Here is a 17,223-nt window from a genome sequence, read left to right as displayed (position 1 = left end):
CGTGTTCTTGGGCCATCATAGAAACATAGATAGGGTCGACGACGGAACGAACAACGAAACTTTACGACAGCTTTTTCGTACACGTTCACTTGCATCACATACACAAGTGCTCTCTGAACCGTGCAATAAGGTTACCCATAACACGGCTCTCCCACTTGAGTTACCCTAGCCCCAGGCCATGCTATTCAATGATATTGGAAAAATGGCAGCGTAACGTAACAACTAGTATTGAAAGCAGGTTGCCTTTTGAGGGATGGAAAGCGTTTCAATAGGAGCCCAACTTCCCTCTTTGCTTTGCGACCTCATCACTTCAATTCAAGCGCAAACCAATTTCTTTCTTAGTCACCGGGCGGGAGGTGAAGGCCATAAGAGAAGATTGCCCTCCCGGTAAGGTAGTTTACTTGCTTACTTTAAAGAGTAAGGAAGAGAGTAAAAGGGTGCTGTCATCTATCTCGACCAGTTTCCCGAGGCGTTGGAAATCCAGACCGGCTCAGAGAATCACTGGCGCTATTTAGCCCTTCGTTTCGCCAACAAAGAAGTCATCCTTGACGATTTCCCATTCCTTCCCTGCCGAGCCGCCTCTCTTCGCCATTCGAAGTACTACCTCTGCCTTCCCTTTCTATAACATACCCCGGCGCCCTCCTTTCCAATCACTAAGAAAAAATCAATACCAATCTAATCAAAGCCCTATCTAAGTAAAGCTTCGTCTGTTATTTTTCGGCCCAGGGGGAGTTTGCTCGACCCATTCCCCAGTCTCCCGCACTGCTCAAGTAAGTGTGCGACTCCGTATGAGGACCTCCTTCCCTTCTGCCCACTCTCCGTTCACACGGTTCTCAAAGCAGAGGAGGAAGGGTGGGCAGCAGGTACCACGAGCCCTCTGTCCCACACATCTATCCAGAAGCAAGTGTAGTTCACCGGTTCCACCGAATGCTCCTATCTCTCGGCAAAGATCGTGTGAGTGTGCAGTTATGCTTCGGATGCTTCGCCATAGAATAGATCGACCCAGTTCCCGTTCTTTTCCGGTGCACTCGCTTTATATCTCCGACACACAAGGAAGGACGCGGTGGGAAGGAAGCAGCCCCAGCCTCTGTCCGGCCGATCATTCCGCTGGCATCTTGCATTCACGCCTCCGTTTGACTGCCGCTCGGGGATGTAGTTGTAGATACGTTAGTCTTAGTGGGTCGTTGGCTCCACCTGTTATCTCCTTCTACGACATGCTGTTGTCGTCGCCATATTCCATATGTCACTTAGTCATCTCTGCCTCGCTGCGGGTCCGCACCTCCGAAAGAAACGGAGGACTTCATTCAGTGACTCCGCGATCGCCCTCTGAACGATCAGAATAAGGTAAAGCTTGAAGATAAGTTTTGTACTCTATTAATTTCTCAGTCCCTCTAGTCGGGTGGGCGCCGGCCGGTCTTTCGACCGGATATCCCCCTAAAAACCGTACGTGCGGGTCTCCCCGCATGCGGCTCACGCCATTCGAGGTGGCCCAGCCCAGCATTCATTCGCAAATCCTGTAGTGAAATTGAGACTGCTCGACCTCGGAAGCTAATTCGCGTGTAGGCAGCGCTGTCTGTCGTACCGTTGACTCTATCTATTCATTGAATTTACTTTTTTACATTTTTTTATATAAGCTCGCTCCCTCTTTTTCCAAGAATTCATGCGCTTCCCTTTACTTCATAGGGCCTTCTCTAATAGGGGAAAAGCCTTCCATTTCCGTCAAATGACCTGGCCTCCCCTGGCTCTTCCACCGTCCGGGCTCCCTTTCCTCCCTATGCTATGCTCCCCCGGCGCAGGCCTACCACGCTTCGCGCCTGCGGCGTTTTCGCCAGACGGTCTTTGCCAGTAGTGCCATCCTCCCCGCTGGCTGTATGGGCGGGTTGCCCCTCGCTGCTGCGTTCTGTTAGGCTATGGATTACAGGAACAAATGTAGTTGAATGAGACAGCAGGCGGGTTACACGTTCCACTGTGCCGAGATGTGAGGTGCAGGTGGTGATGATCACCCCGGGGTATGCGCTAGCGCCCTTGACAGGCACTCCAGGACCCGCCAACGCTCGTGAAAACCCGGGTCGGTCGGTCCTCCATTCATCCGACCGGAGGTATGGATAACGAGGCCACCTTCACAACCTTCTCCCTTCTGTCCCTATGTTGTAGTAAGGTAGAGCGGTTCGCTTGAGTTGCTCAACCGCCCCTTAGCCCGGTGCTCATGACGCGCTACGGAATCTCCACCGTGCCGGGGGACCAAGCAGGGCATAGCTAGTGGCATAGGAGCCGACTCGGCGTCAGCGGCTTCGTGCCGCACTGGAGTGATCCAATATGTGGTTCCGCACGTTCCACCACTTCTCCGTTCATTTCCAATACTGATCGTGAAACACCATGAGCAGCAGGATGTTGAGGTCCGGAATTCGAAGTGAAATTTTTTATTTGCCCGTTCCTAGTCGTCATGGGAAAGAAAGGCAGAAATAAGAAAGATATTATTCCCTGAGAGCTTGTCCAGTACCAGAAATGCATCTCCTTCGCCCGCGCGAGAGACTTCTATGCCAGCCGGGAATAACGGCTCTGTTATGAAAGAGCAGGCAGACTACGCCCATTCCTTTATGAGTGGCTTTAGGAGATTAGGGTCCCCCCTTATATTCTCCCTCCATTTGCGGAGGTCGGCTGCCGACGTCTCCGCGGGGATATCCAGATCGTAAGACATTATTGCCTTCGCGCTACTGGAGTATAGTTCCGTCATTTCCGGAGAGTGCGCGGACAGCCGCCCTTTCCCCTTTGCACAATATTCGCGAAGTAGCTCCCGAATCAAAGTGTGAATGTCCCTTAGAAGTGCCGCATGCTCGTTTTGATCGGGAGCGGGGTGGGCAACTTCAGCCGGTGCTGGCGCCTGCGGCGGCGCCTCGTGAGTTGCAGTATGTTGTGGATCTGCCGCCTGCAGCAGCGCCTCGTTATCCACGTTAAAAACGTGATGAATGAATTCAAGGAGATCCATTCTATCTCGTAATCATTCTCATTCTATTTTGAGCATACCGCTCCTACTCCTTCTCCCATCGTCGTTGGTCCTTTTGACATAACATTCTCGGCCGCCTCCGGTCCGGTAGGAAAGAAACCAGTAGCCAATGACTAGCTCCGCTATGGAGCTAGGTGTATACCGCCACGTCGAGACTATCTTTCGAAAGTGAGATCACCACCGGCTTGTTGAAGAGGGAAAGATCACTCCTAAATGCAGCCGTGATCTTATATACGATACCATCAGACGCGCCCCTCGCAGTCAAAACTCTCCTCTCCAGTGGGACCAGCCGGGCCGGAAGCCTCGTTTCCTTCAACTAAAAAAAGCGATTCGGTCAGTAGGAAAGTCATCTCACTGAACATTGGATTATATACAAAACCTCGTGAAAAAAACAACGCAAAATCGAAAGTCCAATATAGATATACAACGCCCCTTACGAACAAGAAAATCAAGTGGCCTTTGTTGAAGGCTTCTAGAGTGAGGAAAGGTTCTTAGCCACCGGTGACCGGCTTTCAAAAGAGCGCCTTTGGGCGGAGGTTTCTCGATAAACTATCTTACTTGAATGAAGAAAGACAGAACTCTTCTTTATATACAAAATTTTCAGTCCAGTCCTTTGCTTTGTACCAGAAGAGTGCGCAAGGAGGAGATACTAAGCAATCAAAGGGATGCAAGCAAGGAATTCGGCCTATTGGATTAAAGCAAGGAAGCAAGAAAAGAGATAAGCGTTAGAGGGAGGTGGGAGGATTCACTCTTGCTATGCCGCACTCTCATACTTTTGAGTAAGGAATTCCCTGCAAGGCAGTTAACGGCTGTCGGATAGGGCATCGGGAAGAACATATGGAAAAGAGAACCTGCGAGTACTATTCAGTTAGGATGTGCCCCCCTGAAATTGTTAGATATTTGCCTTTATGACTCGTCTTCTTTTATAGGGTCTATCCGGGGATACTAAGCCTGGAATAAGTTTCGATCTATGGCAATTTCTTTGTAGTGGCCAGTTAAAGCTATCAGATATAGGAGAGACTACCTACTTCAAGTTCAAGGCAGGCTAGCTCAGTACACGATTCCCTTCCTTTAATGTGCAATTCCCGTCCTTTAAATAGAGCGACTTCCCGCTCTTCTGCCTGTCATCTGTCAACTGGTAACGGTCGCATCTGTCCAGTAACTGTCCTATAGGCGGTCCAATCGCTCATCCGTCCACGAATACCGTCCTACGAATACTGTCCTCTAGCTTCTGTTATGAGTGAATTTCTATGGCCTATTTTATCTAAAAAGAAGCCCTGTGAAAGCGTCAGTAATGGGGAGCGGTCCATTAACGTTGCTTAATTGGCCTTAGCGTTTCGCACTAAGTAAGCAAGCTACCTTATTTATGTGCTCTAGTCGAACAAGCAAGCCAGCCTAGCAGAGTAAGCCTTCCCTCTTCTCTTCACTGGCTCTGATCTCATCAGACTCGTATCCAGCCTCTCTTTCCTCGGTCTCGGTGCTCGGTCCAGGAGAAGAGAAAGACTCGGATCCAGGGAGGGAAAAATACCGGTATCCCAGCTCCATTTCAAGCCTAAGCTCTCCCTCCGCTTCTCGATCCCCAGCTTCCGCTGCTAAGCAACCATCTTCTCTCTCTTCGTCTCCCACTCCTTCTCCCATCACTGGGTATTGGACACCAAGAGGCGGGTACTGAACCCCGAGAGTGAAGGCGATTCGCCGAAACCACAAGTGTTATCACGTATCTAATGCCCATTGACCCGCCTTCAAATTGGGTAGGAGATATGAGGCCACCGGAACCAAACCCTGATTCCGATTACTTTACTCCAGGGGGAACGAATGAGAGATAGGAAGCTCCGACCCAATGAGGGGCCCAGGAAACCCACCTCTTCTTCACCGGGATGAGAGGCGCATCAGACTCTGCATCTTCATCTCTATCCGTTTCCCGCCCTATCGAGTGGATCAACTGCTTTAGCAGCTAGGCCCTTCACTGCAGAGCATCCAATTCCCAACTAATCTATTCCGAACGGAAGCGATCGATCGAATGGAGCTAGCTTACAAGAGGAGGCCCGATAAGCTTCGAAGTTATCCCCAATGACGGATTTTTTTCATTGTTTGGAAGGTTTCACCTTCTCTATCGGGGCGCCTTCCGCCTCTCTTTCCCCCGTTACTGATGCCGCTACAGATGCTCCTATCAGGGTGATTCCTCCCATTGGGAAGAGAAGACAGGAGCACCCGGTCCTGTTTTTGGAGGTTCAATGGTCGGCTTCGGTCGGATAGATGCGTTGGGGTCGAGTTCCTTAGATACGTAATAACTAATTTTTTCATTGATGGATGGGAAGGTGTATAAAAGAGGAAAGGTAAAAGCGCTTATGGGGCATCCCGCCTCCCGAGAAGGTTGAAGGGATAGAGGAGGAACCTCTCTTTTGAGGAATAGGTTGGAAAAGCACTACCACCCTGGCCGGAAACCTAGAAAAGAGGTCGGTCGGAAAGGGCCCTTAGGTACTCGATATTTAGGATATGAAGAGGGGTAAGGACGGACCCGAAAACTTCTATTCCATGGGCAACTTCTCCAGTGATCATCCAGCTAGAGCTTAACCTGGAAACCTCGGCCGTGGGATTACTTGCCCGGAGGCGGGGAGTACTACTGTTTGCAGGGAAAGCTTCTCGATAGCGCGACCCACCCTACTACAAAGGGCCGACCGCGACCCAATTAAAGAGGTCAGTCAAGGGAGTTATGATCGACCCAGCCTACCTGGAAACGATGAAGGCCATCCACCCACCCCCCGAATAGAAGCCGAGAGCGCTTACTACAGACAGAGGTGGAGTGGGGGCGACCCACTGAAAGATGTCAAGGCGCGACCAAAGGCCGGAAATCCTATGTCCAAGCGCTTCAGAGGTCAAGGGAGTTCGATCCGGCTACAACTCTCCTCCTTCCACGCACGGACAAGGATCTGTTGTTGAAACAAATTCATTTAGAAACAAATAAGTTCTGGCGCCGAAGGACTCTGTCCTTTGGATGGGGGGTGGTACCCTCCGTCGTGCTGATCGCTTCTGTGTCTTCCGGACACAGTCGTGGTTAGTATGTGCCTGTGGCGCCAATGGTGGTTTATAGATATGGCGAATATCTATAGATATACCATTGGAAACCACACGTTGTTCTTGTGGGTTTGGTAGACTCACCAGGACGACGCCTTAGTAACCAACTAAGTGCCATTCTAGGATCTCGCATGATGAAGTACCCTGTGGATGAGTCTGTAGCGTCTTTCGTCTTGTACCATCGGATAACACGTTGTTATCTACAACAACGTGGGGCGTGGAGCAAACCCCGCGACATGTAACACGAGATGAGTTTGGTAACTCTCTTACAGTGGGAACTTCGTAAAGCAAAGAACGAGGTTTTCATTCTTGCATGTCTACAAAACTCTGCAAAGTAATCGTTGTATCATGACACGGTTATTCGATGTTGTACTCCGACTTAAGCCACTACAGTGGCAGAAGATTTTAGAAGATCTTCGTAGCATCAAGGGGATTCTTTCTAAGGTCCAATTGATACTATTCGACGGTTATACTAAGGAGTACTGTATTGCCACTCACCTATTCGCTCGAAGAGTACTGAGCTTAGTTAGACGTTCAGGATTTCTGTCCACTGCCTTATATTTGAAGCAGTGTTCATCTTCACTGATGATCGCTTATGGTGGCGATCGTCGTGAACCTGAACTATTGTCTGTTCCAGTATCTCTGACTCGTCGAGGGTACCCTCGTATAATTCCCGCGTTCCATTGTCGCGTGATCTACGGTGGTGGTCCTCGGGCTGATGAATGCGTTCGGTTTTATCTTTCTGTATTTTCTTTGTATCGGATTGTTATCCTTGCAAAGAAGATATCAAAGAATACTTTTGAACCGTTCATCACTCCGATTAAGGATATGGATCGTGTGCTTAGGTTCGTTGGTGACCTTAAACAGTCTCTTCCTTACCTAGTTGCACGATACATCCAAAAAAAAAAAAAGTTCTTGTTTGATCTGCCGCTGTTAGAACACCACAATATTCGTCCTTTTGGGGTTAATCCTCTCAATGGTGAATCGATCATTCGATATCCTTTTTCTTATTTTTGGACGGAATGGAAGAAAAGTAATGAAACCCGCGATGGCTACTGAATAACCTCCTTTTACTTTCGCAATAATAAAGCCCTTTACCTTTGTATTCGTTCGCCAAATCTTGTTCAGTTCCATCCAAGCTCGGTTTTGTCTGAATCTTCGCGGAAGAAGAAGAAGCGGTTCACCAGCCACTACATCTGTGGATCCCACCAAATCATTAAACCTGGCGGCTGCTCGCTCTTTGATCAGTGATTCACCGGCCACTACATCGATGAAGAATCTCTCCAAAATCTGCTTTTTGATCAGTGATTCACCGGCCACTACATTCAGGGATCCCACCTTATTCTCAAACCTGGCGGCTCGGTTGATTGGCACTCCGGTAGGCTCATCTTGCATACAAATTCTGGGGGTCCCAGGTCCTGCATCCACCAAGAACATTTCTTCCCTTAAGCGTAAAACTTCAGATTGTAAGGCATTTCCACTACATAAGAAAAAACTTGAATTAGATCTTGGAAATGCTCGACTCAAATAGATGCTCATCATAAGCTTTTTATTAAGATTCACTTGTAGTTCCGCTTTTTCTTTTTGCTATAACAGAAAGACTTGTGGAAATCTGGTTGGTCCAACCAAGAAAGGCACGGGAGTCTTTGGGCATCTCACAGTAATGCAACCATCAAATCTTAATAAGATGTTGACCCGTTTTTCTTTTCTTTGCTGATTCCTCTCAATGAAATTTGCCATGTTGCACTAAGTTACTTATGGAATCTCAAATCTCTCTCGACGCCGAGAATTTTTTATGTGTCCAGGTCGATCAGAGGTTCGGCTTGCTTCTCCCCTACCCTTTAGCGTTCTGGGCCCCTGAAAAAATAAAGAAACCCGAAAAAAAAAGAAAGAAGAGAAATTGGGCCATGTTTTCCGGGAGAGGCCGCCTTCTCTCAGGCCAGCAGTCTTCTACTTCTAGTCGCCTGCTCAATGACGGGCTTCCCAGTTTCCTGGGCTCTACTCGCTCGTCTACGCTCCGACCCAGCAAGTAATAATTGAAAAATGATGTTTCCAGCCTGCATTAAGATTTAAAACTTGTCGTCACAAAAAGGCAATCAATCAGAATCAAGAAAAAAAAAGGAAATAGTGAATCAAGATCTAGATGGATCCCTATCTTTATCTCTACCCACGGAGATACCGGATAGAAATCTATCTATGAATCGATCTAGACTATCCTCTATCCGGATAGATATGCCCCTATGAGCGACTGCGCCGATCTTTATATGTTTTGGCCACGTCCGTTTCCGCTCCGAAGAGGAAGGTTTAGATCTTTCAATCTTATGTCGTGAGGGATGTGACCTATGTTAGGTCCATAAGATACCACAGCTTTTAGTGTTCTATGATTCACCTCCGAATAATGAGTAGGTAGTTCAATCCTTTTGATTCTTCTCTTCATAGTAAACTGATGGGGGGATGCGGAGCAATAGGTCGAATTTCTATATAAAGAAGAGTTGTAAACTATAGGACTTCTTGTTCGAGTAGGAAGATTTCGGTTTTTCTTGTTCCTTCTGTTCGATAAGAATAGGGATTTGAAATGATACAAATTCCTCTTCATTCTGTTGTGCTCAGCGAAGGAACTGCCTAAGCATACTTTTTCGGATCCAAACTTCTTTGTTCTTTCTAAGTCTTCTTCTTGCATAGAAGAACGCAACTGTCGCAAAAACCGGGATTTTAGTAGTAGGCGGCATCCCCTGTGAGTTTTGAGTAGGTGGAACCATTCAGCTTTTGTTCTTCTCCACATTCTTACCGGGTGATCCAGGAATTTGCCTATGATTTTTTCAACTGATATTTCGATATAGAAAGATCTCCTTATTTCTTCACCGCGGATTCTCGCGTCATTTTCTTGAAAAGATATTAGATCACCGTGGGACACTTTAAAATGAGTAATGCTTACCATTCCATTATTCACACAAACCCTTCCATGACTTATCGGCTGCCTTGCTTGAGGAATAGTTTCACAAAAATGGAGACGAACCGGAATAACGTCCGATCTTGTTTCTGGATTGAGTGGAAAAGGGATATATGAAGTTCGCTCTGTTCCTCTGTGCATCTCTGTGATGGGTAAATCCCCATGAAAAAGGGGCAACTTTCGTGTAGTTTGTGATTGGATGTAACTGTTAAGATTTTTTCTCGGATAAATCTTTCTCTTAATGGATCTCTTCTTGTTCCTCAATCTTCGGAGAATGCGGCGTTGTATTATTGTAAGTTCTCTGTTCCGAACATTTCCTGAAAGTAGACGACAAGTTTTAAATCTTAATGCAGGCACGGCGTATCTCGTTGAATCAGTCTTTTTCGCCACATCGGGGCTATGGGAGTCGAACCCAATTCTTCCACGACCCCCGGAATAAGGCTATAAAAAAAAACTTTTGAAAGGAACTTCGCGTCACTCCACTACATCTAGCCAAAGGAAATACCTTCATTCAGCTCCGAGCGAGAAAACGATTGGCTTGAAAACTGCAAGAGAAATTATTCTGAGTCAGAATGTTATTAAACGAATATGACAAGAAGATCGATCCCGTATGGAGCCACCGTCACAGTATGTCAAGCAACCTACCTTCAAAAATTGAAGGCGGACAAGCGCTTCAGGATCTTAATTACGGAGTGAGTTTCTGCTGCCCAACAGACTTTCCTGTGAAACACCATAAGCCGTCTCGTGGGCACCGTTTTCTTTTCTTCAAGTCCGGGTTGATAGGAAGTGGACAAAGTCCACCTAGGCTCGTTGGAGTGAGCAACTCTCCAGATCTATTTTCAACTGCCATATCAAAACGGTGCGCTTTCTATGCTTATATACATACGATTTTTGAATCCGAAGATTGGTTGGTGAAGGGAACAAGTACTTCCCGCCAGGAGAAGTAGAGTGAACTCCGGTCAGGAAGGTTTTCACCCCCAAAGGGAGAAGCACGAGGGAACAGTCCAGTCTGTCCTTCCTTTGCTTGAACTGGACCAAAGACCTCGAGAACGCCTGCCGCGAGAATTCACAGGTTCGTTCACTTACCAGCACTAGTTCGTACCTTACCTTAGAAAGCAAGCAGCCGCGACCTCCGGTCTGCAAGCACCTCTGGTCCTAAGCGCCCCCGGTCTCCAGGCTTAAGGCAACAGGGAGACAAGCTTGAAAGCCATACTTGCATTGGATTTTTTTTTATTTCCACGCCAATAAGAGAGTCCTTTTTCGAGGGTTGTGAGACCCCCTCGACCCTGCCAAAAGAAAGCATTTTCTCGAGACAGAGATATGACCTCGCTACCAGAGTTTTAACTCCAGTTTAGTTTGGACTAAACTAATAAGGATGCCTATATATACGAAATTCTAAATACAGGGGGCCCCTGGCCTTCCTATGTTTCCAACAACAACTGGCAAAAGAATGATTTGAAAAAGAGGGAACGGGAAAGGCTTCGCTGATGTACTGACCAAACAAAGATAGATTTTTCCAGTACGTGCCAATATAACTCTTATTTCTTACTTTACTCTTCTTGCTCTACGCTCGGGATCCTTCCCTCCCTAGGTACTCAAATAAGAATGGAAATTTTTCTGTAAATCCCCATTCAAATCATCATCCTCTACTTATTTATCAATTTCTTCTATAGGCGTGAAATAAAGTATATTATTGAGGGCTCCTCTCTATATGAAAGCGCGAAAACATGCCTTCTTGGCTCAGAAAGAGGGCATATCATATAATCAAAGTTATCCCAGCTCGACTCGGATATCGAATAAAAGTGGATTTTTTTGTAACCAGCTACGGAAATCCATAGATGGATTTTGAAGAGTAAAACGTAATCGAATGAATCGATGCCGCCCATGCCAATGATAGAGTACGACATATGAGCTCAGACCCTTATGTGAACTTACCTGCCCTAGCCTCCACGCACGTGCCGATGTCCGCCCCGCTCCTCTATTTTCTTTCTGGCATATTTTACTAATTCCTTATTTTAAGTAAGGTATCATTCCCCTATGAAATAAAAAATTTTTTCGCATGTGGATCTACCTCTCGCCTGAGATCTCTGATATTTATTGCTTTAACACGTCCTCTTACTAAAGAAATACGACCGACGATACAGACAGATGTGAGATGCTCGATAGAGGTTCCCTATATTGGAGAGTGGGAGGGGAAGTCTCTTTTTACATAACATAAAGGATGGGGATGAAGGACGGACGCCCAGCCCATGCATCCCGAGCAGAGAGCTAACCGGATGTATTTGAATAAAAGAACGAACTCAACCGAAGAACTACAATTGAAACAAGACCAGGATTTAAAAGAAGAGCAAGAAAAAACAAGATATATTTTTCTCAAAAAATGAAATGGGAACCAACAACAACAAAAAGCGAAACGAAACAAAGATAGAAATCGTGAAAGCGAAAAAGGGTAACGTAGCTGATTTGCTGATATGTTCTAAGAATGCATTACTATCTTTGATTTTTTCGATGGATTCCGGATTCTGGGCTAGGTACCTAAGTTAGTAACTAGCATAGGGGGGAAAGCCTAAGACAAAGAGTATTAAAGCTTAATAAAAGCGTAAGTCCCCCCCGAAACCCCATGCTCCTTCGGTACGTTCTTTATTTCGTTCTTTCATGTGCTTTCTGGAAAAAAAATTTTCCTTATACCATCGCTCGAAGGGCGGATCCACGGAGCTACTATAACTATAAGATATAAGAAGTAGAAAAAAAGCCTACTTGGAGCATGTTCATCTTCCTCTCGTACGTTCATGATATTGCTTTCGCATGGCTCTTAAAGGCTCAACTAAATGAACTCTAATGGACTTAGCTTGCTCGTGTAACAATTTCATACCGTCTTGCTACCTTGACTTCAGACTTTTAATATATACCTTTGTCCTATTCTTTTATCGTAAACTTGGCTATTGCCATATACCTCCTCCTTCGGGTAGTAGAATATGAAGTTCTATGAATTCCTCCTTATGGTTTCGTATTCCCCCATTCACGCCTCTGTTATATGTTCTAATGGAATTTCCTTTCGTAGGCTCAAAAAGTGGTCATTCTTCAGATCTTTGTTGATTGGCCGGCCGATATGGGATAACCTATTTGAAACAAAGAGATTTGTGTAACGGCTTGGTGTACCGAACTTGGCTTATAAATTCTCGTATTATACTGCATCTGCATCTTCATAAAGAGCAAGAACGGCATCCGCCAGCCGAACAAGTAAGGGATTCCTCGCCCGGTGTGCTGGCTTGGCTCCAGCTTTGGCCTCTTGATTGGCTATTGCCAGAGAAGACATATATGTTATACCAACAGACGGAGCAGACATGGCAAGATACAACATATTAAAGAATGAGCCAAAACCGAACAAGCAAGGCCAAAGCCAAATGTCGACCTAAACCTAAGAGGGGACGCTTGCGGGAGACTTTCGAGTTTCCCGACAGGTCGATGTACAACCGAAGGGTGAATGCTTTACCAAACCCGTGTACAACTCCTTTCCTGTGTATTGATTTCCGCTTATTACATGCTCGGTTTCCTAAATTCTTTCTCCACGGCACCCCCGAAACAAAAAACCAGAAAGCCAAGATCTCTATAAAGCGAGGGAAAGAATACAGATGTACAGCAGAGAAGGAAGAAAGACGAATGCTATGAGAGCTTAGACGGAATATGAATGAAGGATTGAAGCATCTGACCGGGCTCCGGAGATGAATACCGAAAGAGCTTACCGGATGCACCATCGACCTCAGACAGCTCGACCGGGCGGGGGAAGAGCTAAAAAGAAAAAAAACGTAGTGGGTGAGCAAAAAGCAAATACCAATGAAGACCGGACCTGGAATTTCAAACAAGAAAACGTAGTAGCCTAGCCGGGGAGGGAGATTCTCCAGCTCCACTCCTTGTTATATATATAGTTGAAAATAGAGTGGAAAACTACGCTTCAAAATCAAGCCCAAAAAACGATCCTTTTGAAAGGTCCTACTTTTCTTGACCCATTCAAGCCATGAAAGTTACCTTTTGGATTAGAAAACATGGCCTCTGGTACTCTTTCCTGGGTTGATCGAAGAGCTGCTAACAAAAAGGCGAAGGCAGGATTCACAATAAAATAACCGTGGACGGATTGAGCCAATGTTTTAAAAAATTCCAATACCATAAGCGGATTTCACTTCTATTTATTATAGATTTTGCACCTTCAAAAGAAATCTCGAAGGGAGGGTATATTGAATTACAGAAATCGATTCCCGTGTACTTCTTGCTGCTACAAGGCAAGAAAGATAGAGGAACTAATTCAAGACAGTCATTTGTGGACGGGAAGAGTACGACCGGACCGATCTATCTCATTAAAGGATTTTGTGGACAGAGGGCACAGACCTCAGACCGATCGATTAAACCCATTATTGTAGAGTTTACCGGGGAAGTATTGAATTAAAGTCATTCATGTGTGCCGATTTCCTTATGGTTGACTTAACAATTGGGATACTGGTTTCACCGTACTTATAATCCATCTTTCATTATATGCTAATTTCAGTCTATTAGTTCATAGCGAAGCTCAGCTGGGCTGGAGGGACAGTCTAACATACACTGTATGTAGGGCTTATACACACCTTTAGTAGTTCCCTCCAAAACCCCTGTCTTCTGCCGGAGAGAGAGCTTGTTGGACGGATAGAGTGAATGCGGGAATGGCATAGAGGAATGGGATAGTACTAAAAAAAAGTAAGAAGCACGGGAGCCTGCGGTTGATATAAGAAGTACTTACTATCTTTCCCAAACCCCCCCTGTTCTGCCTACCGACCTTAACTTCTCTTTCTAGCCCCTCTACGCTTACCAACGCCTGCATTCCTTTGATTGCTTGTTGTACTCCTTCTACCGTATTCCTCTGTCTTTGCATCTCAGTCCCGGATCGGATCGACTATAAGTCTTCTTTGCTATAGCTTGAATCCGTGATCGACCTAAAATATATTATAAAAAGTCTTTTGTTTGCTGGCTTGAGTCCGCGTGATTTATTTCTCTTATTATAAGCGCCGAATCCCTACCTCTCTTCTTGTTGCTAGCAAATGGGAAAAGACTACTTCTTGGGCTGTGGCCGACACCGGAGAAGACTAATTAGAGATTTGCTAAGCGAACGAGCCCTAGCTTGATCTAAGTCTTATACATTAATTAAGCACAAGCAGCCTGACTTATATGCTCCTCTTACCTTGCTTTATTACACCGTGCAGATGAAGCCAAGGACATCCATTATCTATAACAAAAATTCCTTACTCTTTAAAGTAAGCAAGTAAACTGCCTTGAGAAGACCGATTTCTACACGCTACGTTGGGGCGTGAGACAAGCTTCGTAGGACCATCAAGGGGCAGGCCAATTCCGAAAGTAGAGACGATAGAAAACAGGCGAAACTCACAGAAGAAGACAATAGGCAGATGGGGTCGCGAGACCCAGGCGCATGCATTGGATCACCATTGCGGAGACGGAAACCATGGCTCCAGCAGAAAACCCTAAACAGAAATCCCTCAATCAAAAGCTTCTCTTTGTTTTTTGGTGCATATCTTCTTTGTTCGAGAGCTTGATGAAGACGTGCCTTGGATCTACCAGAGTGATCGAAAGATCCCCCCTCTTTCGAGCAAGGAGTTGGGTTAGCCGTCCCGTTTTTCCTCTCTTGATCTACAAGCTGCTTTGCGATAACTCTCTTATGTTCTTGCTCAACTTCATGCATTAAAGGTTAAACTATCTTGTGCTAATTCTAGTTACCAATGGTTCATCCGGCTAAGAGGAATAAAGAAGCTGTGCTGAAGACAGAGTCTTGAGAATAGAGTTCCGAAGCGAAGCAGAAGAGGGAGGTGAAACCAACACCCTTTGAACAGATGGAAGTCAACCCGAAGGCAAATATTAAATAACAGAACTTCCAGGTGATCAAAGTAGATTGGTTTTTTTTTCATTCACTTAGATGGTGCATCTCATACGATGGTTCTTCCTACTAAGATCCTACAAAAGGTAGAGCACGAACTCCGGGGGATATCTTAAGGAGAACCGCTTGCGCCGGCACATCACTACTAAGAACGGGCCTGGGGACGATCAATCACACAGACCCACACTTTATTTGACAGGCGCAACAACTCGACTTTAGGAAGTAGTACCGCCATTCAGCATTGGTATAGGAGCGGAAACTCCTTCTTCAATCCCGTCTGTCTCACTCGAGGAAGAAGGTTCAACATCCGGATATCCACGGACAAGGAAAGGTAGAGAAGAAATCTACTACTTTATGAAAGGAAATTCCCATTCTCGCGTAGAGTAAAGAGACGTAGACTAGAGATCGATTGCAGCTTATTCTTTCTTATCATTATCATTTTTGTTTTAGAGAAAAGGGCCTCGAACAGAGGCAACTTAAGATACATCCAACGCATGAATTGAAGTATGAGAGTATCTGTTCCGAAGCGAAGCTTTGTAAGGTTCGTTACTCTTACGATAGAGCTGGGGAACGTGTTTCACATTTACCACACTGAATCTTGATCTAAGACGAATGCGCTTTTTCAAGCTTTTTCCAACCCCTCAAATCACTGCCTTTCACTCGGGCTTCCGGTCACTTAGAAACCTGGAAAGAAGACGGAGTCAACGATTGGACTTTTTCATTCACTTAATTGGTGCATCTCATATGATGTTTTCCTTTGGCTGAGAGATAGAGCAGCAACGTCCATTTCAATTATCACGAGTTGCTGAGTGAATTGATGGATTCATTTTGACTCTTATTATATATGTTATGAATCGCGTGTTTACCATCTATCCCAAGCTACCTAGACAGAACAGGCGCACCTTTTCATCTTTTCTACTAATGTGATATGCGATCTCAACCTTTGAATCCCCGGATGTAATGTTCGAACGGTGCCGCACCCTAGCGGCTTGTGAACTATTTCACCTTGATCCTACCTTTTGGGCATTCATTTTAATAAGTCTTGAGGCTTGCTTCTTCCATACGGTTTTTCGACTCAAGTCTTTTAACCGCTGTTTGGGGGGGGGGCATAGGACCTCCAACGTAGCATGGCCTACGTACGGTATCACAACTTTGATATCATATCATGGACTGCTGTTTAGAGGCGGATAAGACCTTTTCATATTGTTTTTGTTGGGGACATCTTAGCGCAGAAGTCAAGGGTTTCAATCGACTTGATGCCGACCTTCGTGCATGATTTCTTCGTGAAGATGACAGATTCCCATGGTTTCCCATAGGGGAGAGATGAGACTTTTTATCAAGCATCACCGGCCCCGAAGAGCTATTACTTATGTGAAACCGAGGTGCCACACAGCCCCAGCTTTGGCTCTACGAGCTGAACCACTTTTCCCAGAAGAGGGGGCGGTTGATCATTTAGGTTGTTTGTTCAGCGTTGACGAGATCTATGGTATCGATGTGTTAAGTTGTTTACTCCCTAGGGCGGGAGAAGAACGACACGAACCGAGCAAGCAAACCATCTTAAGTAAGAAAAGAGGCCGAGTCTCTTCGGGCGTATGGAGCAAACGCGACTATGTTTATGCCTGTTTATGTTTATCTCCCTAGGCGGGGGGGACCCCCAGCTAATAAGGGGTATGTTTTGAGATCTTTTCATTCTAAGTATAGAGGGATGGCTATTGACAAAAAGTACACCTGGATGGATTTTATTGGATAACGGGCCGCTAAATTTTTTTTTTTAAATTCCTCAAAAATTGTACCGGGGAGGCACTCATTAGACTAGTAATCAAAGTACGTAAATCGCCCACAAACAAATATGTTTGCTGGCCCAGCTGCTACAGCTCCAAGAAGAAGTCCATTGCTTAAGGAATTGCGCTACCCTTCAACTACCCGGAGGAACCTTATGCCTGCATTTATTTCTGCGTAGGAAAAAAGGATACCAAAAAGTCGAAAGCGAAGAACAAGCAAGAATAATCCAATCAACATAAAGTAGAGCTGCATCAAGCCGAGCCAAGCCAGGCGAATAACAGTTACTTATGAAACCGATCAAACATATTCCCTTTCTCAGCCAGAATAGAAAGTGAGTGAACTACCTCTTTAGGGAAGCCCTCAAGTAGCGGCCCAACCCATCCTATAGTTATTTCTGTGCTTCTAGAGGCCGGTGCAGACCTTAGCATGACACATTGTACCTCCGAGGCTGCGAACAGAGCTTTAAATGACTTATTTCGATCACTACGCTCTTTTGGA

General features: G+C 45.7%; 3 protein-coding genes across 3 annotated transcripts in view; all 3 read right to left on the bottom strand.

Annotated features, from left to right (window-relative positions):
- nad7 (NADH dehydrogenase subunit 7) overlaps positions 1-2,445 on the bottom strand; it is a 6,290-nt gene extending 3,845 nt beyond the window's left edge. Inside the window, exons 1-3 of the mRNA in view lie at positions 2,303-2,445; positions 1,326-1,394; positions 1-29 (exon numbers count right to left, since the gene is read on the bottom strand). The exon at positions 1-29 is cut by the window's left edge and continues 437 nt beyond it. Of these exons, the coding sequence (YP_010438133.1) occupies positions 1-29; positions 1,326-1,394; positions 2,303-2,445 (241 nt within the window). The remainder of the gene's footprint in view (positions 30-1,325; positions 1,395-2,302) is intronic.
- Positions 2,446-7,012: 4,567 nt separating this feature from the next.
- On the bottom strand, positions 7,013-7,621 carry rps1 (ribosomal protein S1). The gene has a single exon. It carries the CDS (start codon positions 7,619-7,621, stop codon positions 7,013-7,015), a length of 609 nt encoding a protein of 202 aa, YP_010438132.1.
- Positions 7,622-8,339: 718 nt separating this feature from the next.
- rps4 (ribosomal protein S4) lies at positions 8,340-9,398 on the bottom strand. Its single transcript is given in 1 exon segment — positions 8,340-9,398. A coding segment is annotated over 1 exon segment (1,059 nt).
- Positions 9,399-17,223: the final 7,825 nt, after the last annotated feature.

Source organism: Malus sylvestris, mitochondrion (assembly GCF_916048215.2).
Source record: "Malus sylvestris mitochondrion, complete genome".
NCBI lineage: Eukaryota > Viridiplantae > Streptophyta > Magnoliopsida > Rosales > Rosaceae > Malus > Malus sylvestris.
The sequence above is the reverse complement of the archived record's forward strand: the minus strand, read 5'-3'. Positions and strand labels throughout refer to the sequence as shown.